Consider the following 23,374-nt stretch of genomic DNA (forward strand, 5'->3'; position numbering starts at 1 on the left):
ATAAATCTCTCACATCTGAAGCCCTCCCAGCTCCAAGCTGTTCAGCTAAAGGTAGGCAAGGCAGCTGCCGCTCAGCACTCCTGCGTCTGGTGAGTCTTGCTCTGCTTTCTTAAAGAACCACTGCAGACACCTGCCCTCAGAAAGCACTTTTGTCTGTGATTTCCCCAGTGGATCGAACCCCAAAAATTTGCTGATGAAGCTAAGTGCAGGATAGGATTTTTGATATGTTTCTGCATGCTGTACATCCCACTGGCTGGATCTAAGCAGCTTCTTGTTCTGAGTACAAGGTACTTTTTTAAACCTTTTCTGAAGCGTCCAGGCTTCCCCATGTATTATACAGGCAGCCAATTTCTGAATACTTCCGAGGCCAGGCAAGAAGAGATCCTTAATTAGGACCAGCCTCAAAGAGATCTGTTAGTCTTACATAGGGTGGAGAAGATAGGAATACTTCCCAATTTAAGACCGACATTTCTGTGGATGCTTTTTATTAACCAAAACTGGGATAATATGATAATAGGGCAAGGAGCTCATATAAACTCATTTTAAATTATGGGATAGTGTATCTAGAGACAGAGAGTCTGTTACAATTTATTCAACCAATACTAAAAAATATAGGAAAAAAGAGAAAGGGGGTAGAAATATTTACTGATGATGTAGACAGTGAACAGTTTCATCAAAACAGAGAGTTTAGAGGGCCAATTTCTATTTCTAGAAATAAAAAACTTTTCCAAATGTTTCTGGAATTGGGTTTTGTATTTTGTGTCTGTTTTTTTCTTCTTCTTTTTTTTTTTCATAACAGTCAGTGCGGTCCTAGCTGTATAATTCTGAATTTTATCACCCAAAGGGGAAGGGCGAAGGCAATTTCCTCCCTTAAGCCATTTTATTGGCATAACTGGAAAACAAAAATAAACTGCTTGCTGCTTTCTACACCTCTTCCCCTCAAGCCAGCGCCTGTCTGCAACTTTTTACTTTCAGCTCATTATGGGAAAGTAATTTTATTGCCACATTTGACTGGCAGCTGGAATTCTCCAAATGAGGTAAGCAGGGCTGAGATGTGTGCTCTCCTCCCTCAGCAAAAACCTTGTAACATACGGTGCTGTTATGTCTCCAAGCTTTAAGTGAAGAGGAAAATAGGCATCTGGGCTGGGTTCATTTGTAACGCTGTGCTTGCTGGATTAATATGAAAAGACAGATGAAGGCAGACACTTTAATTACTTCATCCTAACTTTTTATTACAACATCAAGTAAAATGGTGAGTTACAGCAGTTAAGGGGTGTGAAACACCTGGGATGAAGTTAGCACAAGTTCACTGCTTAATATCTGCCAATGGGGTTTTAAATATTGAGAATTTCTGTACATGCATCTTCGTGTTATTTCTGATTTTCCTGATAAATCATTTCAGGATTACTTTGCTTTAAGGTGTGAGGTAGCTGCTAAGACTGGGACTCCGCTTTTTTCTTCTGGAATTTCCTGAACTGCGACTGTATTGCCACTGCCGCCCGTTCCGTCTCTGGCGCATCCATGTCTATGTCAAATTCCTCTTGAACTTTCTTCTGTCCATCTGCCCAGAGAAAATGAAACAAAACATCAATATGTTTTTCAAACAGTGATAATCACTGAACAGTACAGATGAAAAACCCTGCTCGTCTTTCTGTCACATAGTTGTGGGGATGGGAAGCGTATTCAGAAAAACCACTGGGACTGGTTTCAGCAGGCACGGCTGATCTCATCCCTTGCTTTCCTAAAGGCAGGGTCTGTAACAGCCAGTTTGTACCTAAGCACCGAGGAATGACATCCACGTGGTACTTGGCAGGCACAGAGCATCCCCCTGGAGCCTCAAGGAGAGGAGCCTGTCTGGTTAACGACACAGATCAGGGATCAAGTCAGAGGGCAGTGAGGGGCAGAAGGAGCCTCCTGTACAGCCCATCAGGTAGAAATTACTCACTTCCCTATATTTACACTATTCTAATAAAGGCCAAAAGAAAAAAATTTTAAAATCTATTAAAATCATGATAAAGACTTTTTTCCTACCCCACCTCTTGCATAAGAGGAAGAGATACTACTTCCTAAGGTAAATTCCCATCATTTTCACTTGTTTCTTGCCTTGTCCCCTTCAACACATACTGCCCTTCCTCTTTGACTCGTTTATGCTCCATCTCTGCTGTTTTGCTGCCTCTATGCTGCTTCCTACCCTGCTCTCCTGGCTCTGTTGTTCCTTTTCAGCTTTGATCCTTGGCTTGTGACCTTCCTTTAGTTCAGTCCTCAGTATTTAATCCAATTGCACTTGGCCTTCACACGGATGACCTGGCTAACTTTGCTGTATTTTGCTTCATCTATCTCCATGTTAGAAGTGCAGCCCTGGGGAAATGCCCACCCTTGCTGCAAAGGAAGCCTAATCTGGACTAGCAAGGAGAAACACACATTCACTCCACTGACCTACTCATATCACTGTGTTTCTGTTCTCTATAAACTTGTTTGTTAAACTGACTTATAATATGGTTATAGTCCAGTCCTGCAGAAAACATCATGCCAAAAGTCTGCAGACAGCTCCACTTAAAACAGCTGTAGGAATTCACCCATTTTGAACAACTTTCCTTTTTATTCTTGAGATTAATGCCTCCAGGATGCTCACCCCCCAAGTCGTGCTAATGAAAATCAAGGTAAATACTTCCAAATATATTATTAAAATGAAAAGGAACTTATTCCCTACTCTCTTTCTCCCTCCCACTAGAAAACAGGGATACCATCTCATGATTTCAGCATGAACACTGAAGCATTTCTTGCTTTTTCTTCTTCTTCTTGTTCAGAACTGATTTTTTTTTTGTCCATTTTCCATGATCATAGTCCACTCTAATCTAGGTGAATATTTGAAAGGCAAGGTTTTGGCATATTCCAGACTGATTTTACTTCAACTAAAATAACCTAATAAATGCAGTTAAAAAGTTAAAAGAAATGTTCACTTAATACTTCATTTTGATATATGTAAGAAGAAAGATAGAGTTTGGAGAGGAAGAACAATTTGAGAGCTTACAATAACTGATTATATGGTCTAATGCAAAGGTTAGTTACTCAAACTAAGACCTTATGGAACAAAATGAATCCTATTAATATCAGTCATACTTCCATAGCCATTACATTCAAGAATCTCTATACTTTGTGTAAATATTCATGGAAAACATGACTGCCTGAAGTACAGAAATACAGTTATCACCTTATTTTTCAGGGGGAAAGGGAGATGATCGTTGGAAGGGACTTGCTTGTGCTTTTAAGTCATTTGCACAGCCAAGGAGAAAACTGAACTGTCACATTAAAGCCATATTATAGACTGAAACTTATAGTTGCTTGTTACAGAAATGGGAATGTTGGTACCAGTTTCTAAAAAAAATAACTGTAACAGGACAACATATTTTGTGAAAATTTTCTGATTGCCAGATATGGTCTCCACACTGTGTGCATGTCAGGAAACAGAGATTCTGGAGAAACATTTTATTTTCTCATATCAAATTTCAAAATTACTTAGTATCATTGTGCTTGGTATTTTGAGAAGTTGATTTTGATTTGGTTTTGGGGGTAGTTAAAGGGGACTAAGACAAGAAATCACAGCATTTTATATGGAAACAAACCAAAAAGGACTTGCATCATCCTGTGAAAAACTATGACTTTTCAAGCAAAATATGCAAAAAACCACTATTCATTTGAACTTTTTTAAATTAAAAAAATCTGTGGTCTGATTAGCTCTAATAGTAACCACTTTTTGATATCAGTAATAAAAACTTCTGCTTGTCCACATGTCAGAATCTCTCCTCTATTAATAGGGTCCCATAAACTCAATGTTCTTCTAAGGAGAAGAATATCACTTCAGGAGAAATATTCTTATTCTTGATGTATTTTATCAAAATATTTATACTGGTTATGCAAGAAGTATTCAGTCAGCTCTGATATTGATTAATGTCATCTCCTTGCTGAATGCTTTTCATTTCTGTTGTAACACTCTGAGCTGCAGGTTACTCTCTAGCCTGTTACTAGACACACTTGTCAGTCTTAACATTAGAAAACAAAAGTGGAGCTTATGCATCACTTCTAGCTTTTCAGCATATAAACTACTTCCACTTAATAATGTCAGTAGTGAAAGCTAGATGGATGGATGAGTAGACGCAACTGGCTTCACACCTCACAAGGATATCTGGCTTGTATAATTCATTTCCTACAATGGCAAAATCTCAGTGGTAGGTTGGCTTGCAGTAGTTTGCAGTAGTGACTCAGCAATCTTATGTTAAGATTTTACAGATTTAAAAAATCCAGCAACTAGTATAATTTTTCTCAAAATTTCTATGCCAGTTAATCTTTGCCTGATGTGAATCAGCATTACTGCATTAAAGTCAATTGTACTACAGTAATTTACCATATCTAGAGATCTACCTGACTTTCTTTGATTTTTGAACACATTCTTGTTGAAATTGAAAACAAAATTCTTAATGAACTCTTTCTGCACTTCTCTTTTTCCAGTCATTAAGGAGATAGATGGTAGGATGAGAAGTTTCCAGCCAAGATTTAAACTCCTACAGTAAGAAATCAGATATTTTCAAAAGGGCTGAGACATTGTTATACAATACATATATCATTTATACATAACATATGACACGGCTGCAAGTGTTTTCCTCCCTTTCTATGTCCATCTTCCTCTTTCTGTATGCATGCATGTGTATATTTACACATTTGAATATATATAGAATATGTATGAATATATATAGAAATACACATACATATTTGTTTCAAAGGGTTGTAAGTCCTGTGATAAACTGAAAAGAGCTAGACAGGGTGTTCCATAAGTGTTGGGGGTGGATTTTCTTGCAGTTCTCCCTTAAACATTTCCTATTGATGACTGTCAAAACAAAGATACTTAACAGATGGATTGTCAATCTGTAGACAGAATCAAGTGGTGTATCTTCTTTGGCTTTGTCTATGCCAAGGGAAAAAGATACGCTTTTAACTTGAATTACTTTATTCAAATAGCCTACTGATGTAAAATATTTCACACCCCTGCTAACTATACTGCTTTGGTTTTACTGTTAGTTAGTTAACATGAGTTAAGAATTAACTCACTGAAGTACAGTGAAAACAGCCTGTACTCAGGACTTGTGTAGACTAGGATCACCTCATTACACCAATATGAGTGACAGAAAACCTTTCTGCACCCTTGCTACTACATAGACACCTATGCCACCCTAGTTTTTACTTGTCAACAGTGCGCATGCATCTCAAACATCCAGGCCATGAAGCCTTATCTGTTGGTTGAATGCTCAAATCATGATATTTATGCAGAAACTGAATTCAAGCCCAGACAAACATAATGCCTTCATTCACTGTCTCCCACTCCCAGCTTTTCTTTCATAAGGGATGGTTAGCTTTGACATTATCTGCAAATCCAGGGAATTTTCACTCTGAACAGGCCGGAACAGACACGTGCTCTTGCTCTGGGCTTGCTACTGGACTTGTTTTTTCATCCCTATCAGTGGAGGTCACCTATTCTGTTTGATAGGAGGCCACCTTTATCTAAGCCACCTTTCTGTAGCCATAAAAGTCAATCTGATTTCCCCCTCATACACACACACATGCACACGCGCGTGCGCGCACAGACACACACACACGCGCACTTTTGTTGGCATCTACACTTTCTAGTCTCATTTAGGTGTAGATTTTTCCACTTGTGGTTCCTGGATCCCTGAGGATCTCTGGCCTTCTTCCACAGGGCCACATGAGGCAACTAGTAGGAACAAGACTGTTGTCAGTAGACTTCAATTCACAGGCCAGGGACTGGCAATTCCACTGAAAATTTTTGAAGGGTCCAGAAATCAAAAAGGTTTGAAAAAGCACTGGCCTGCATCTTCCACTTCACAAGGGGATTTGGCTTCATTAGCACCTGAAAAAATAGAATTCCTAACCTCTCTCACTGAGGTTAGCTATGTCAAGGCCTTCCCTGAAAGATTTCTTCATGCTTAGTCCCAGTTCCCTCTCTTAGGTAACAACTCCCACCATCCCTACGTATGTGCCATGAAGAGACAGGGGAATCAGTAAGTGTCCCTGCTGGGTTCTACTCACTACCAACCAGGGAGGTGAACAGAACAGTCCTAGCCCTAGTCATGGGTTGGCCATGCAAAAAGTCTAGTATCTGATGAATTTTTCAAAATCGTGTGTTTAATGTGGATGGACTTTGAGCATGTGATGACTCAGGCAAATCTCAGCTCTGATGGAATGAACATCCAGGGGCAGAACAGCAACTTCTTGATGAGTCCCACCATGATAAGGAGCACCCTGTGCTCCAGCCTGGCTTTTCAGACTACTTTGCAGATCTAAAGATTGAGACAACTCGCACAGTGCAGATTTTACTTCAGCATGTGTAATAGACATCCCAGTAGGACAGCATGAAACAGCATCTAATTAGCTGTTTTCCAAATCTAACATCCTGAAAGTTCATTTCACTTTGTTGCAATTGAGAAAGATCTATTTATTCCATTTCCAGATGAAAGACCAGAATGTTTATCTCTGTAATCTACTACAGTGCCTGATAATCCTTTGCAAACACTGGATGGCTAATGAAACTCTGCCTGTAACATGGAAAACAATCAAATCGTACACACTGAAATCTACCCAGCAAACTCCAAAGAAATGGGGTGCAAGTGTAATTATTCATAAGTATGACTTCAGCTATTTCTTTGATTTACCTTTCAAGCACAAAATCACATGAATTATGACAACACTGGAAAATGAAAATACTGGTTATTCCCTATGGGCCAAGAATCTGAAGCAGTCTTTTGCTGCCTTAGAGCAAAGGGGTATGGAGTAGTCTTTCCTAAAAGTGTTCATGGAAGGGCAAAAGCTGGTGGGCTAGATGTGGGGGAAAAGAGGATTCACTCTTTATTCTCAGAATGTCTCCATCCTCCAGATGAAACAGAGATTGCTTGTCACCTTCGGGAAAAAACATTCAGCATGAAAAATTGCATGGGCTGGAGTCTCTAACTAGCGTTTCACACCTTAAGTGCTATCCTCCGCCCCTGCTCACCCGGCCCACATACAACAGAAATTAGAGGACTATACTGAAGATGGAATATACTCATAAAAATATGGAATATACTCACACTGCATTTTTCAAGGGCTAAACTGCAGCACTTGAAAAAAGACTAAATGAAATGTGACACAGAATCACTGTACTCCATAACATGCTGGAAGAGGTATTTTGCCTCAGGCAGGATCATTACCTCCCAAATGTCCTGTGTTCAAATGATTTCTCAAGCTGTGACAATCTCTATGCTACCCTGACCCCAAGCTATTACACCAGTCTGTCCAATGAGCCAGAACAGTCCCTAACTAAAGAAGAGCAAAACAGGGAGGAATGTCATGGGTGTTGACATTCATGTGGAGCACCATCTTCATCTTTATGTGATGGGAAGAGTTATTTCCACAGAGCCACCAGCCAGCAAGAAAAAACATATGGGTGCTTAGGTGTATGGATAATGTAGTACAAGGGCTGTATCTCAGTCCTTGCAACTGCCAGTTTGAAAAGTCAAGAGTTGATGTGGCCATTCTTCCACCTCTGGATTCAATTGATGGGTGAGGAAGTAAAAGACAGGGTCTGGTCTTTCCCTAGAAAGAAAGAAAGGAGAGGGGGGCTAGAGGGATCATCTTTGCCTTTTTCTTCTCAGGAGGATGAGGATAAATAACAGCAAAACTGACCTTATGGCTGAAGAAAGGAGATAGTCTACTTCACAACAAGAAAAAACTCTCCAGTCAGTTGCCAGGGCTGCACTACCTGATAGGTTGGCTTTTAGCCTTGCTTTAGGTCATCCTGGTACTCCCAAGGCAGGGTCTTAACTCACAAATCAGCTGAGAAAGATGGGATTGTTGGGGGAGTGGATGTTGCCCAAGCCCAGGAAAAGAGAGGAAGGTAACACTCTAACGGCATGGGGAGAAAAGCCTTAATCTGACTCCTTTTATTCTTATTTCCAAGCCTGTTCTTTTGCTGAGTAAAATGCCAAACAGAGGCCTCTGAGACCATCAGCTTGGCAACTGCAATTTGTTGCTTTCTGTGGTATTAGCAATTAAACACCTCTCAGAGCCTTGAGCACTGCACTGGTTTTGCTACCACACTAGCTTAGTGCATATGACTTGCTGCTGAGGTCTGGGCAGACAGGCTGATGTGAGGGCCTTGCCTTAGCACCCATCCAGTGATGAGATGATCCCAAAGGATTTGTTTCTGCAAGGTGTCTGCTGCAGCAAGGTAAATTGATGAAACCTCAGATTTCTGAAAGTCATTAGCACAGTAGCCTATGCATGTTGAGGGACAGACCTCCATGATAATACTGATGTGGTGCAATATTCCTGTTACCAAATACTACCTTACTGCACCAAGATCAGGATATAACTACCTCTTCTGAAGGACCAGGCTTCTGTCAGCTCTATCTGCTTCCAGAGTTAGTGTCTAGCACAAACCTCTTGGAGATTATTTATTTCACATGCGTGTTCCTATGATGTGAAGACACAAAACTCTATGAAACTGGGGTCAAACTTTCCTAGATTGCTGGAGTAATTTAAAGGCATTTGTTCTTGTGATATTTCTGGCTCATCTCCAGTTTTGTGGCCATATGTGAAAGACCAGAATCCCTAGTAGCCTTGGAGTTACATGCTTAACTAACATGCTAGCATAACATCAATGCAGTCCCAGGCCTCTGTCACACCCCAGTGTGACAGTCCTGTGGCCCTGTCATGTCCTCAGCCACAACAGGCACAAGCCCTTCTGTCCTCTGAACATAGTGACCATGGGACTATGCAAGAGAAGGCAGTTCTGCCTTCTTCCTCTTCCTCCCTGTATCTGCACAACTGACTGACTCTTATATATACAACCCAACCCAGATGTTCAGCTATTATGTGTTTAAGGACAGAAATTCCTCCTAATTAGCTCAGGAATAACACAATAATTTTTCTTCCTACTGATTAAAAATCCTGCAGAGTGAGATATTCATGTGGTGACAAGAACACTATGTTCATTCTTGATTCTTCACTTCATAATGAACTCAGACATTCAGGTGCTATCTTCAAAAGTCAAAAGCTGCCTGTTCTGTTTGACTGTGAGTACACAGGCACCCATGGTGTGTGTGTGGGAAAACGGGTTTATACAGGGGTGCTCATTTTTTCCATCGTCAGTTTTTCTGAAGGTGGTAGGTGCTGGAGAAGTGTAATGTCCCAAGTCATCTCTGAAACTAGAGAGCAAGCCCTGGAACTCAGAACTCTCCTGTGACTTCAAAAGCACAGTGTGAAGGGAAATAAAGGTTATCATTAGTGATGAGATTAAATGTAACAGCTATTTTTATCTGAACAGCGCCAACCAGCCCCTTAGTATCACTCAAAGCAAGCCAGCACAGAATTAACATCTTTCTATTAGACTGTACATTAGAGTTTGGTATAAAGAAGATGACTTCATTAGGCAACCAGAATCCTTTCTTTCTCAAATTGACCTTTACTTTTGTAATGCAGTGTTCTTATCTCAAATTTGAAAAATTAGTTTTGCTGTAGGAAATAGTGGTTGTTCTTTTATGAATTTAAAAATGTTATTTCAGCATGAGACTTTTGAAGTGTCTGATTAATCTTTTTTTCCTAGTTGTAATAATGTGGGAGAGCAGCAATATTATTTCTGACATAAGATAAACAAAGTAGCACAAAATTATGCATATTGTGTAAAATATAATGAGACAGAAGGAACAGTAATAAAATTCAATTTACAAAAATTATATTTTAAACTAATTCGTAGCCAACTACAGATGAATTTATTTTCCTCAACAATTAATACAGAGACAAATATTGTTTTGCTTTAAATGCTAATATTATTTAAGCAATCATTCCCTATCTCAGGAATAATTATATTAAAGTATCAATTATAGACTTTTAAAATGGCTTACAAATGCATAATTGATGCATCTATAGGTATGCAATTGTTAGTGCGAACCTAGGAGGTATTCTGGGCATGAAAATGGAGGCCATAATTCACATCCCCATGTGGAGACTGAACTTTGTGAAGGTTTAATTATGAACATGGCAAATTAAAATGGCCATCTCAGCTGTATAAGCTCATGTCTTATTAGCTAAAACTGCATCTGAGCAGTGCTAGGCTGCCTGGCAAATTCAAAGGAAATCTCAGGGAACTGAAAGGAAGCGGTGCTGGTGATCAACTGCCAGTGCCGTCTCTCCTCCATATCACTAGAGAGTGATGCTCCACCACTGGGGATAACACACTTAGCCAAGCCCCATCTTCAGGGACAGAGTGCCACGATCCTCCTCACAAGTGCAGTCCAACGTTCAGACAGTCTCTGCAACTGTATGAGCGTGTATCTTAATGTCCCAGTCAAGTTTCAAATGAGAATGGTTATGGTGTGTTTTTAATTTCCTGTGCAGTTTCCAGTTCTCATCTCAGAAAACACTGTGCCTTTAAAGAGCTTCACTGTTTTACCATGGAAAGAGCTGCATTTCAGCAATGCATGAAGCAAACCACCCTCTTGCCTCACTAGTCAACTGCTTGATTAATATATGATCAGCTTCTTTCCTATTATGGTAGCATTCAGGCGCTCCATGGCATAGATAGGAACCCTAATATGGTACACGCTTACAAATGCAGAAAAACATATTCTCCCCCCTTCACCTTCCCCCCCCACTACGACCTTTGCAAAAGTGTCTTCAGAATTAAATGTTTTAAACGATGAGGGCAGAGCCTCCTCGAGGCTGCCTCCCAGACTACGGCTAGGCCAGCAAACTACCCAGGGCCTCAGCACAGCTCAGGCACTGTCCCCAGCACCTCTGCACTGTGCCAGCTAGCCCTCTCCCAGGCTCACTCTCTATTGCGGTGGGATTGCGTGGCCAGGGGCTCTTCCTTGCGGGCAAGATGGATGAAAGCACCCTGCGTTTTTGAGGGAAAGAGAGTTTAGCCCTATTGAGTCAAGCCATGCTGTGCCACCCTGCATCAAAGTCAGAAAACAGTCTCTAGCCCATTTTATTTTCTAATGCAGAGGTAGCCTCCAGCACGTCAAGATACTGTGTAGCGCTAGACCAGTGGGAAATTGGTTCAAAATGAGTTGGTGTATGCTATTAATTGTGTGATGACCAATAGCATCTGAGAGTCCTTGCAAGGAAGAGGCGGAAGAGGGGTGTTCATCCTCAAATGTGATACTGCCTCCCTTGCATTGTGTAACAGCCTCACTTTCCAGGAATGCTTTTTTTTCCCCCTCTGTCTCTTTGCAATTTACAAAGGTAGCAAAGGGAATAAGCTCCAAGAATGGCAGTGATCACAACATGCCACACAGAAGCAGCAGAAAAGGGGGCTCAAATACATGTACTGCCAAAGTAAGATGAGCTGGAGAACATGGCACAGGTTACAGTGGAAAACCTGTCAATCCAAAAAAGGAGGGCAGTCAATCAAAAGAACTGTGGTAAGGAATCAGAAGGTGTTTCTGTTCACACACACAAAATGAAGAAAAAGGAAGAATGAAATTTTGCACTGCTCATCTTCAAAGTGAAAAATGAGGGCAGTTTCTAGGGATCATTGTATACCAGCAGAACTCTGTTAGCAACCAATGAGAGAGCTATTTTAAGTGTCCACAGTAACTTTTATAAAAACTGTTATAAGAGAGCCTGGGAAGTCACCGTGAGAAGATATTGTCCTCTTGTAAAATCCATCATTACGTTTTAATTATAAAGTGTTGAACCACATACTCATAAGTGGACAGTATTAGGTACAGGAACTCTGAGCTCTGCTATTTAACACTATACACTTATATGAAGGAGTCATTCCAGTACTTCCATACCTTCTATGTCTTATCACACGAGAACAAGAAATGCCTTCTAAATAAGATTATCTGTAAAAAGCACTTATTTTACTGCATAGATTAAATGCAAAAGAACCATCTTAAATTATATTCCAACACTGCAAGTTTTGTTGGATGAACATAGGCACTGTTGTGTGTTGATAATAGAATAATTACTTTGGCACTACTCTACCATGAAAAAGCCACTGCTTTAAGACAGGTATGTCCAGTGTTTCTTAACATCTTGCACTATATGCCAGCTTGGGGATTCCTGTGGAGGCAGCTGGGCCATTCTCAAAGTTTTAGGGATACAAGTGGAGCTTGCAAGGTTAAAGATGCTCAAGGAGGCATTTGGAGTCCTTTGGGGACACAACAAAATTGTCACTGGGTACCTGATCCAGCCCACAGGCTGAGAGCTGAATAATCTTGCTCTAAGAGATACTTTCGAGAGTGTATTTGCCAAACAAAGCTTTTCACCCCCTCCCCCTCTTAAAACCAAACACATCCCATCAGTAGAGCCTTAGAGGTACTATTAGATTGGCACAAGTGCGATGGATGTAAGCCCTAGTCTCCTGGAGCAGCTCCAAGTTAATTTGACCACAGTCTGAGTAAAGACTGGTGTTCTCTGATAGACATTGATTTATCTGTGCTAACCACCACTGCTACCTGCCAGTAAATCTTTCATGTTCCTGTGTCACATGGCTTTGTAACTTCTGCTCCAGCATCCAGATGAAGTGCTGGGTCGGTGCGACCTCACGAGAAGTAGTCTTTCTGAATGTACCGTATAGTGAAATTCTCTCACAAAGGTACAGAATTTTAATTTCTCTGACTCCTGAAAGCTGCTATCCCAACTGTAGCTTTCCACCCTACAGTAAAGAAATTCTGTTGCAGGAGAGTTCTAGGAAATTTCCACTGTTTTCTTTTGCTTGGGCTGTTATGTGAACAGAATCATTAGTTTATTTTGAGTTTGTCTTGTCTCCACCAAACACAGAAAGTCACATTATATGTTTATTTCCCCTGCAGGCTGGTTTGCTTAGGCAGAGAGGGGCACCTTGGGAGAATGCATGACAGCACTGATACAGAAGTTAGGGGGAGACGGATAGAGATCCTGTAGCAATATGGATCTGAAAGAGGACAAGAAGGATTTATACAACTGGAAGGTGTTGTCAGTGTATGCCAAGAGCCATTTGGAAAGCCTTGTTCTGTGTTGTGCAGAAGCTCATCAGGTCAAACATGTAAAAATTCAATTCTAGATAAAAAGCTCTGTCCAATTCCTGAGAAAAATTCATTTCACCAAACTTGCAAGTGTTTACATCTGAGCTAATCAGCAGCTCACTTTAGAAAGAAATCTACCACCCAATGGAGAAAAACAGGTACTCTGAGGGCGCAATTCATCTGATCTACTTTAGGCATCTGTTGTAGGGTAACATGAATCTCACCCTTGAATCCCCTTGCTATATTTGCTAGTTCTCCATTAGCTACGAAGGGAGCTCAAGGTAACTCGCTCAGATTTATATACTGATACTTAATCAAATGAATCACATTCCCGGAGTCTGAGTGGTGTTTGAACTACACATTGTGGAATTCCATATGGACAAATTTATCTGCTATTACATCCAAAAATCCTTCTCATCAAATAAATTATGTAGTCCTTATGAAAGGTACTATACTGAAAACTGTAGCAGCTAAGAAACCTTATTTGCTTCAGGAAGGAAAAGAATAAAATAAACAGAGCTAGTGCACGTCTCACACTACTCCATCTGTGAGCTTCCATCCCATTGCTAGTGTGGAGAGAACAACTCACCTTCAGTAGAGGGTCAAAATGAGCATTTGTTCCCTCTGCTGAGATTGCCACTGGAGCTGCCAGTTGTGTGGCTGATCTGGTTCCTTTCATGTTCCCTCAGGAGCTGACTGAACAGTCTGCATATATTTCTCTTTTTATAGACACATATAGTGAACAGACAAAAAAAGCTTGTATCAGCACCTCTTACTCTCCTTTCAATTTATTTCAAGCATAGTTAATTTTTGCTCGTGTATGTGTGTCTGGGTGTTATGGAGAGACTATTTCATGCACAAAAGCCATTTTTATTTTTTTTCAGTGTACATCAGCAAGACTTCTTATATTTCCCTAATAAGGGATTACAGTTAACACCACAACAAGCAATATCAAATACTTCATATGAACAAGCAGCCAAATGACAGTTGCTGTGAGAACTGTAGTTGAATTTGCAAGCTACTGCAAACACCAAATCTTTGCTCTGCTATTTAGCTAATAATGAGCCAAGTGATGGCTGCTGCCATTCTGCTGAAGAGTGGAGATGGCCAAAAGGAACTTTGCTGCACCTTGCATGTGTCAAAGGCAGCTATCACTTGACTGCAGGACTACATAAAGAAGAAATAAAATGCATGCTCCAGGTGGAGAGTCAGATGAGCTGGATGTGCTGGAGAAGAAGGGCATGTAGTGATGCTTTTTTTAAAGTTATCAATCGCAGTGCTTCTCACTGCTGATCTGAGCCAAGGAATCAAAGGAAGGCCCCGACTAAAAGACTATATCCCTGCATGGAGCACACACAAAGCCATAGTGACCACCTCCCAGTACGGCTCCCCCTACACAAATCCCCTCTCTTTCCTTCCAGGCTCCTGTGCAGCACCTGAGGGTGAGGAGAAGGCATGGCTTCTGCACAGAAATCTTAATTGATGTGCACTCAATCCGGAACACAGGTTTTACAGGAGAAGGATACAAATAGGTTTTTTAAATGCCAAAGCAGGTAAATTACTGCTTCATCATTCCTTAATGGAAGAAGTACACAAATCATTCACTGTTAACTTCTTTTTGTTGTTTTTTTTCTTCCAACTGTAGAAACTCATGCTAAAGCTAATAATACGACTAGTGGCTGTGTGACAAAATATGAGCATAGCTCTGCTCTTCCACAAATTTCCTCTTGCAGAGTAATAGAGAAGACCTTATTGGCACATAGGACAATTTAGTGTTTGTAAGAGGGAGTGAAAAATGGCAATGAATAGATTCTCTGAAAGAGTGGGGGATGAATCCAGAAGGACAAGGTGTCCTTCTCTGCAGCTTGTTCATTACTTACAGAGAGTTACCGTATTGTGAGGCAGAAGCCTGGAATTCTAACAAGTCAATACCAAAGCTCCGTGGGATTTCTTGTTCCTGACTTCAGTGTCTGTATTTATTGAGTGAGGACTGATTGTATAGGGTAATGTAATTTTCCAAGCCTTTTTAAAGTAGCAAAGATTAATGAGCAAGGTGAGGCACCAAAGGCACTAGGCAGTTCTTCAAAACCTGCTTCTACTCTTTTTTTCCTTTCCCCATCTCATAAAAAATAAAATTCCAAATCTTCCAGGTCCTGGGCACTGACTCAGCAACATCTTCTTTTGAACTTGATGTTACTTCAGATAAAGGATGGAGGGGTTGTTCTCCCATAGGAATCCAGTTATATGTTCTGACAAACATCTGACTAAAGCGTAGATCATTAAGGCTGGGCTGCAGTGGGCTTATTGTCAGGTTTGAAGCAAGAAGGAAAATCCACCTTTTTATAGCCCATGTATTGATTAATCATACCTACTTTCCTTTTTTTTTATGTTGGCAAAAGCAAGTATGGCTGTTCCATTAAGTCCCAGGGAAGGGAGAAGGTGGGCCCATATTCCCAGACCTTTATATTTATCAGGAAGCTGTGGAGCAGGGAGCGGGAAATGGTCTTGTTATCCTGACAGATGGTGCACTTTGCAAACCCACACAGTACGCTGAGGACACAAAGAAAGGTTGTATATGCTTGAAGCACAATGTGTTTCTGAGCTGCCAGTGAAAGCCAAGGTGGCTATGATGAACCACACTGCTCCACAACCTAAGCTGCTTTTCAGCCCCCAGAACTGTAACAAGAGACTTCTGTCATCTGGAGCATCCCCTGCCTCTTTCTTCACTGGATGGGACCAACCTCCCTTTTCCCCTCCCACCCCAGACCAGCAGCACCTCCTTCTGCCTGGCAGCCCCAGCCTACAGGGTTCAGGTATGACCCTCCTACAAGAGTGCCCTTAGTGCAGCCCCATTCACTCTTATCATAGATATACATGGACTTAAAATGGAGGAAGAGGAGAGTGAGACAGCAACAGCGATCTGTATGCGAAGCACTCCCCTGTATGTCTGTGACTGGTGTTGTCCCCCCTGCAGATCTCTCTGCCTTGTACTGAAAAGACTTGCAGTGACAGTAAGACAGTGACAGAAGGCATCAAGCTGTGTAGGGCTTTTGGAAGGTGGTGATTGCACATGTTCACTTACTTGTGCATTTTCTTTCTTAATAAAAGAAAATATTGTGTATTTAGAGCGTGGGTGGGAGGTTGATCTCCTATCCCATTCCTAAATTAAAAAAAAAAAAAAAAAAAACTTCCAGGCAATGAACTGGGAAGTGCTAGCACAGTAAACTGCAGAATGGTTCAAAGGAAACTCTTTCTTATAAATATATGGTCAATGTTTCATATCACTAGGTCACCCTGCTATTCAGAAGGTAATCGAGTGGTCTGCTTTTCAATGTAAAATGTTGTAAAGTAAAAAAAAAAAAAAAAAAGACAAAAAAAGCCCCAAGCTGTACCTTTGTTATAATGTTAGGCTGTCTAGAAGAAAAGGAGGGTTTCTATTCTGTCTTTGTTTTCACCTCACTAAGTTTTCACCTGATGCCTTTTAACAACCACTATTTAAAAATGATTTTATCAGGAAGGGTGGGCATTGATTTAGCAAAGTGCTGCAATTGCAATTAGAGAGTTATTAAACCCAATGCCAGCTAGTCTAATTAACATGAAAATCTAACTGAGGCCAGGGAATAAAGGTTTTCCTCCTGCTTAAGCTGTATGTTTATTACACACATAAAGTTACATTAAAAGAATACTAAGGTTGCAAAGTCAAGCATGCAAAAATTAGTAAATGACAAATTACAGTGATAACATCATGCAATTAATTCAGTTAATTTTGCAGAACAACTTTAATTCCAGAAAATTCCGTTTCAAATTCCTGACTCTGCAACCTTCATATTGTTAGGAGCATGTTTTATTTCCTAGATTTAAAGAAAAAAAAAAAATTCCTCTACAACATATGGACACCCACATGGTTCCTCAGCACGACTGCTTGGAACTGTTAGATCCACCACGCAGACCTCTCGTTTTAACAATTTAGCTGATAGCAGTAGTAGGCTGTTGTTCTCTACTTGAGTTGGTACAAAATGGGATGAGTTACATATTTTGCCAGTGGGTTTCATATGGCTGACAGAAAAGGAACAATGAAGCATGAAAGATATGGGGCTATGGGTTTCATTGCTCATAGGTATCTTCAGATCTGCTGGCCATTTCTCTTTCACCTCCTCTATATAAACTCAGGCCTAGTTCCATCTTTTCCCTAGTCTGTATCTTCATCATGGTTCCTAGCAGACTTCAACATGCTGTTTCTTTGTCCAGCTATTCCCAGTCCCCCCACCTCTACCAGGTTGGCCTTAATCTCAGAAGTTGACCTCAGCCCCTTCCCACACTAGATGGCTCCCAGCCTCCTCTGGTTCTCTTATCCCAATTCATGTTCCTCACTCCCAGTCCCAGTTTCCATTCACAAGAAATCCCAGTCTCTCCCTACTATTTTGGAGCTCTAATTTTCTGATGAGCCTTACTAACCCCCTCTGTCATTACATCGTTTGACTTCCCTTGGTCTAGCTTTTGTTGCCTCTTGATTCAAGCAAGGAGCTACATTTCCTCCTAACCAACTGGGCACACAGAAGGGACAACCTCTGCTCTCTCAGTTCCAGTCCTCAGCCAAGGTGTAGCCTATAGAACCTTGCAGCAGCAATTAAAAAAACCCTGTAATTTTCTCAAGCCCTGAGAGGACAGTGTTAGTTTAGTTGTCTTGGTGTTTAGCATTTGGCTCCATGATGTTGAGTCTTCATAATTTTGTTAACTGCTGAACCAAGACGCCACTGAATACGTGCAAACATGAGTCTTGTCTATCTAAATGTTTATAACTTGGCCAAGTTTGAAGATAGAAAAGTCACATACTGGATGGTATATCTTAAATTTCTGTTCAAAAAGACAAGGGCTCAGAAGAGCCCCCCAAAAAGGCCACCAGAAATTGTTTTTAATTGCTAGACATTCTACCCTTTTATTCAAGCCTCATTTTTGAAAACAGCTGGAATGACTTTGCTGAACCCTCTAAAATAATTCTGCTTCAGGCAGGCAGTCAATATGACAAATTTCAGTCTAAGCAATTGGATTTTGGCAAGGCTTTACAAAACTGAAAAGGGAGCTTTTAACCAGCAGAGTTCAGCAGCTCTGTTAATCGGCCTTGCCACCAGTCCAGACCATAACAAACAAAATACATGTGTATAATATGAATAGAAAAGCATAAACTAAATGAAATAAAGTTAAAACTTCTGGACAGCTGGAAAATCCTTAAAAGGAGTCAAAAAGGGAACGTGAGTGTTCTTGTGCTGGGGTTTTGAGAGTTGTAAATGATTTCTCAAAGTTTTAACCTCAGAAAAAAACATGAAATGGTTTTAGTCACTTAAAATGATGATACAGAAGACAAAAATTAATCAAGGTCTCCCCTATACATTCTGTGTTTGAGAATTTCTCTAGTGCTTACCTCTGCTGCTCATTTAAAACTTTTCTAGAAAACACTTGCTCCTGTGTGAATTTAAGCTTTGACAGATACTTTTTAAGTTCTGCTTGGATTTATAGATATGGCAGATTGTCAATAAAGCTGATCAGAAACAGCATCTTAGCTGACACACATGGTTGACCAACCTCAGGTCATTACTCCAGCGTATGTTTTTCTAATCTGTATAGACTCATTTTTCCTTCCCCTATTTCTGAGGATTACAAGCCCCATGAGCTTACAAGGTCAGCACCTAGAAGAAAGACTAGAAATTTCATGCCTTTCCTCTGCACAGAAAAACACAAGCTGGGCTAGTGTAATACAGGCCAGTGTACACAAACTAGCCTAATACAGGATTTAAGTCAGGACATAAATCACTACCTGACACCTGAAGCATTGGCATACACAGAATGTGCAGTATACGGCACATGCCAGAACTAGCCCCAGTTGCACTAACTAAAACCTATCCCTTTCTCCTCACTGCTCAAATATTAGACCTGAATGTAAACAGAAAAAAAATAATATTTTTTTCTTCTCTTTTCCTCCAGAAACCCAATGTTTACTCCCTCCTTCCTTCCCAAGCTGACAAGGAAGAACAGAAAGAACTTGAAAGCCTTCCTGTTTCCAATCCTGCTATTGTAAAGACTGCTTTGTCTCTTTCTTAAACGAGGCACTCTTCTTCCAGATATTTCTTTGTTGCTCCCTTACCTGGGCCTTTTCTAAATTTAGGGTAATGCTGCTGTCTGGGAAACAATAAATGTTTTGTGAGACTGCAGAGAAATGAGAGACTTGAGGTGAGGGTCAACCATGACTCCAAATTAGAGCATTAGTCAGTAACTCTCTTTTAGTGAATGTATATTCTTTATAAAGACACAGACAGGAACTTAGCTTGGGAAAATTAGACGGTTTGAGGGAGAAGAGGCACTTGACCTAACTGAGCTGAGGAGACATGAAATTCTGTGGAGGAGGAGAAGGAATGAGGAACAAGACAGAAACACAGCATGAGGGAGACAGTAAGAAAGCAAGCCAGAAAAGAAACTGCCTGTTGAAAAGACAAAAGGAAAACTTCAGCTTTTATGGACAAGGGAAGAAAGAAAGGAATAACTGATCTATCATAGCAGTCTGGCCTGCCTAGCAGAAAGGACCAGTAACTTGGAATCATCCCAGGGCATCCCACTTCATTGCATGCTTCATCCCATTCCCATGGGCGCATTCACTCATTGCTTCTGAGAATAAGGGGTCTCACTGGTGGAAAACTATCTACTTATCCAAGATAATGACTGGTAAATCCTTCAGTACAGGGAAAACCTCTAAGTCCTTGTGTAAATCAGCAGACACCACCAAAGCCAGCAGAGCTATGGCAATTTGCACCAATTGAGGATCTGATTCTCTGTTTCCTGTTGCCTACCTCAACATATGCAACCTCTTCCAACTGGCAATAACCAGAACAATTACATTTTTTTCACCAAATACAACTGACTTTCTCCTGAAGCAAGCCACTGTAAAAAAATAAAAAATAAAAAAACAACAGATGCTTTCTTGGACTGCCTGAACTGAAATTCTATGCTGTTTTTTTGTTTTGGTTTGTCGTTTTTTTTCTGGCATGCTTGGTCAAGTTTATCAACTGTTTTATCACATTCAGGCAGCATCACTTAAAACAACAAAAGGTATCCCTGACACTGGAAGAGGATGCTGGCAACTCTAGACTGAATCACTCACTAACTCAGCAGTTATACTGAAATGTTAAGTTGTGATGAACAAAAATGGAAGCTGTGCTCTCAACCTCTTGCTGCTTGGCCAGAAAACTCACAAATACACAGCTGAATAGAAGCAGCTGCTCTGTATCTCAGCTCAGGCTAAATTAGATGCTAGTTTCCACTCTGTAAGTTCAATTAAAAGAATTCCCCCTAAATATGCTTTATAGTACTATATAATCCTGGAGAACACTACTTACAAGCTTAGACAGTTATTGTGATCTTCTAAGAGTTTTGTGAAGCCTGAAACCAAGGTCAGATTTATTGTAGTTATAAAACCTTTCCATGCCAAGTTTTAAGTAAATTTGGATCTACTTATACTTTGGAGAGGAAAACAATCACTTCTTAGTGATCTTGCATAGTGCCAACTCCAAAAATCAAGGCAGTTGTGGATGAGTTTACATTTAGGTTTATTAAAACCTGAAACTTAGAACCAAATGGAGTGGGAGTTACAAGCTCACACAAACAGAGAAATAGGGGAGAAACTACAAAGAAGCACTAGTAACATGGTATCATCCCTTGATGTGGCTGTCTTCACCAATTTTTATGTACAGCATCTTCTACTGCAAAAAGAAAAAGAACAAATAAAAGGAAGAAAATAAATGTTCTTTTTCCAAATCACTCTGGACCACAACCAGTCCACTATGTAACAGAGAAAGTGCTAATGTTAGCAGCAATAATCTTCTTAAAGTGATGAATAAAGACCAAAATCTACACTAATTCTGCTGCATCTGAGAATAGCCTCCAGATTGCATTGCTCAGAAGGTCTGCCTGTGGCATGGGAGGAACAGAGAGAACAGCCAAAAATTAGAGTTTCTTTTTGAGGTTCTTCCATAATGGTGATGGCTCTTAGCTGAGAGACCCCAAAGGACTCCATTTTATGACACAGTCTCTTGCTTTTTATATATGTGGTGTATTGTTCAAAAACCATAAATACATAAAGAATGATTGTGTTGCTTTTCTCTAGCATAGGGTATGAGCCGCAGTTTGAAAGAAGTCCCATAGTCAATGTAGACTAGATCCATCAGAACAGCTCTAAATCATGACCAGTCTAGTCCCACTGTGCATATGACAAAGAGGCTTGTCTGCCTGTGGGCTGAGCGTATACAGTACTTTTAATAGATCCTTAATCTCCAGATTTCTTTGCACTGGAATCTGACAGAGCTATTTCTTTCACCTGAATTCAACAGAGAAAGGAACTTAAGCCAAGGGCTTAAGTTTGTCTGAGATAAGACAAACTGGTGCTGATTGATAGAATGATGCTCATGACTCATTGGCAAAGCCTGGGTCCATGAGGTCCACTGAGAGCAGCTGCCACCCATTAATAAAGGGGTCTGAAACCACATCTTCTATCTGTCTTCCTAGCTTCTTTGATAACAGAAGCCAGGAATGCTTTTTTCCAACTTCTTCTGGGTAGCAGAATATGTCTTTGCCTCCCAGAGGCAGACCTCCCAAGAGATATGCTAGCTTTAGTTACCAATAAATTTATTGTAAAGGTCACCCAGAAATTTTTGCTAGTGAAAAATACAGCTGTTTGCTTTATGAACAAAATCATTAGATGAGATCATAATACACCTGTGCTTTCCACTGTCTGCTAGTAATTAGTCTGCTGGCTGCTAGGCAAAGAGCAAGCTGCTTCAGGACGCCAAATGGCCTTGAATCCAGCTACCTCAGGCTGTCTCTAGACTTCCTCCCTGTTTGTGTTCTGAACCCTGGTCATCTGAGGTGAAGGGAAAGGGAGGAGATCTGGTTCTCATCTGGGCTATATAAACATTCATCTGTATAAACGAGGACATGGAGTAGTGTTGCGCAACTCCAACATATCTCAAAATGGAGCACAAAGTTAACTGGAACTCTGTATACTACATGTATACATCAGCACCAACACCTCATCTCAAAGTTATCAGAGCTGGTACTGTACATCATACTGAGTCTTTGCTCAGTGAAATCAGTATGAGGCCAGAATATTAAACCTATCTTCAAGCTGTATTAATCCCACCCCTCTTACACTGCTGCTTAGCTGTGCCACATGTGCAATAGAACAGAGAATCCAGTCCAGAATTTTCTACGTAGCTCATTCTTATTTCCTGCCCTGATCATGGTCATAAATTCTCTGAAGTGTCTATTGGGACCTCAGCCCCGAGGCCTTAAGGCTCATGTCTCTTTGCCTTAATGGTAAATATCAGTTTCAGAGCCTGTCATTTGGTTGAGTCTCAAAGCCTTTATTTTAACCTAAGACATACCCAGTGCAGTCTGCAGTGATATTATGCAGATATGGCAGTGATGGGTGCCATATTCAATGTACACATTGCCCTGATGGAAATGGGGTGAAGTTTTGGTGTAACTGCAATAGATGTGAGTGCCCTTTCCTTTCCACTTTGTTTCCCTCCCTATGGGAGTAGCATGATGGAGCAGAAGAAGCTTATGGACTGTGGCTAAAATGAGGCACACGCTGAAGTGTGTGGAGGAAAGAATGGAGGGGTGGGAGGAATGAACTAATGTCATCTTCACACCTCAGCAACTTTTGGCCTGAAGTAATTGTTTAAAATAATTAAATTGCTGAAGTCAGAAAAATATTATGCAAGGTGCTGCCAATTTTAATGGAAATGAAACTGCTTTACGAACAGCGAAATATAAAATTATTAGTGAAAATGATTTACATATGAGAGTGTAGTGTTGCTTAGCTGGAGAAAACAGTGCCTATGTAAAGCAAGTACAATTAACAGAACAATCCCTTAAAAACTACAAACATAAAGCAAATGAGTGATCAAAGATAGCCTAAGCCTCAAACTACAGAAGTCAAATGTCCATCAGAAGTTAATGCACTATTAACGTGCAGTAAAACTAAAGATGTTCAGGTGAGGGGCTCTGTCCTATATTTTGTGTCTGAAAGAGAGACTTTTTCTCTGAAACGTTCTCAGAGATACCTACAAAAGTAGAAATGACTTAGAGTACAAAGGTGATTAGAAATCCAAAAGGCTAATTCTTAGCTCTGTCTGGCTATCAGTATGAGATCTGAAACTTAGATTAGAAACTGTGGAGCCAGGATAGTTTCTTTTGAATGAGTACAGACATGTAATGAATTCCAAAATCCTACAATAATGCATTGTTTTTCTGGCAATTAGCCT

General features: G+C 40.5%; 1 protein-coding gene across 2 annotated transcripts in view; it reads right to left on the bottom strand.

Annotated features, from left to right (window-relative positions):
* Nucleotides 1-1,206: 1,206 nt before the first annotated feature.
* The window catches only part of PCP4 (Purkinje cell protein 4), a 48,028-nt gene continuing 25,860 nt past the window's right edge, over nt 1,207-23,374 (bottom strand). For both annotated transcript variants that reach the window (XM_067289771.1, XM_067289770.1), the window contains exon 3: nt 1,207-1,561. In XM_067289771.1, coding sequence (XP_067145872.1) covers nt 1,434-1,561 — 128 coding nt within the window. In that variant the 3' untranslated portion in view covers nt 1,207-1,433. The remainder of the gene's footprint in view (nt 1,562-23,374) is intronic.

The sequence above is a fragment of the Apteryx mantelli genome, chromosome 1, assembly GCF_036417845.1.
Source record: "Apteryx mantelli isolate bAptMan1 chromosome 1, bAptMan1.hap1, whole genome shotgun sequence".
Classification (NCBI taxonomy): domain Eukaryota; kingdom Metazoa; phylum Chordata; class Aves; order Apterygiformes; family Apterygidae; genus Apteryx; species Apteryx mantelli.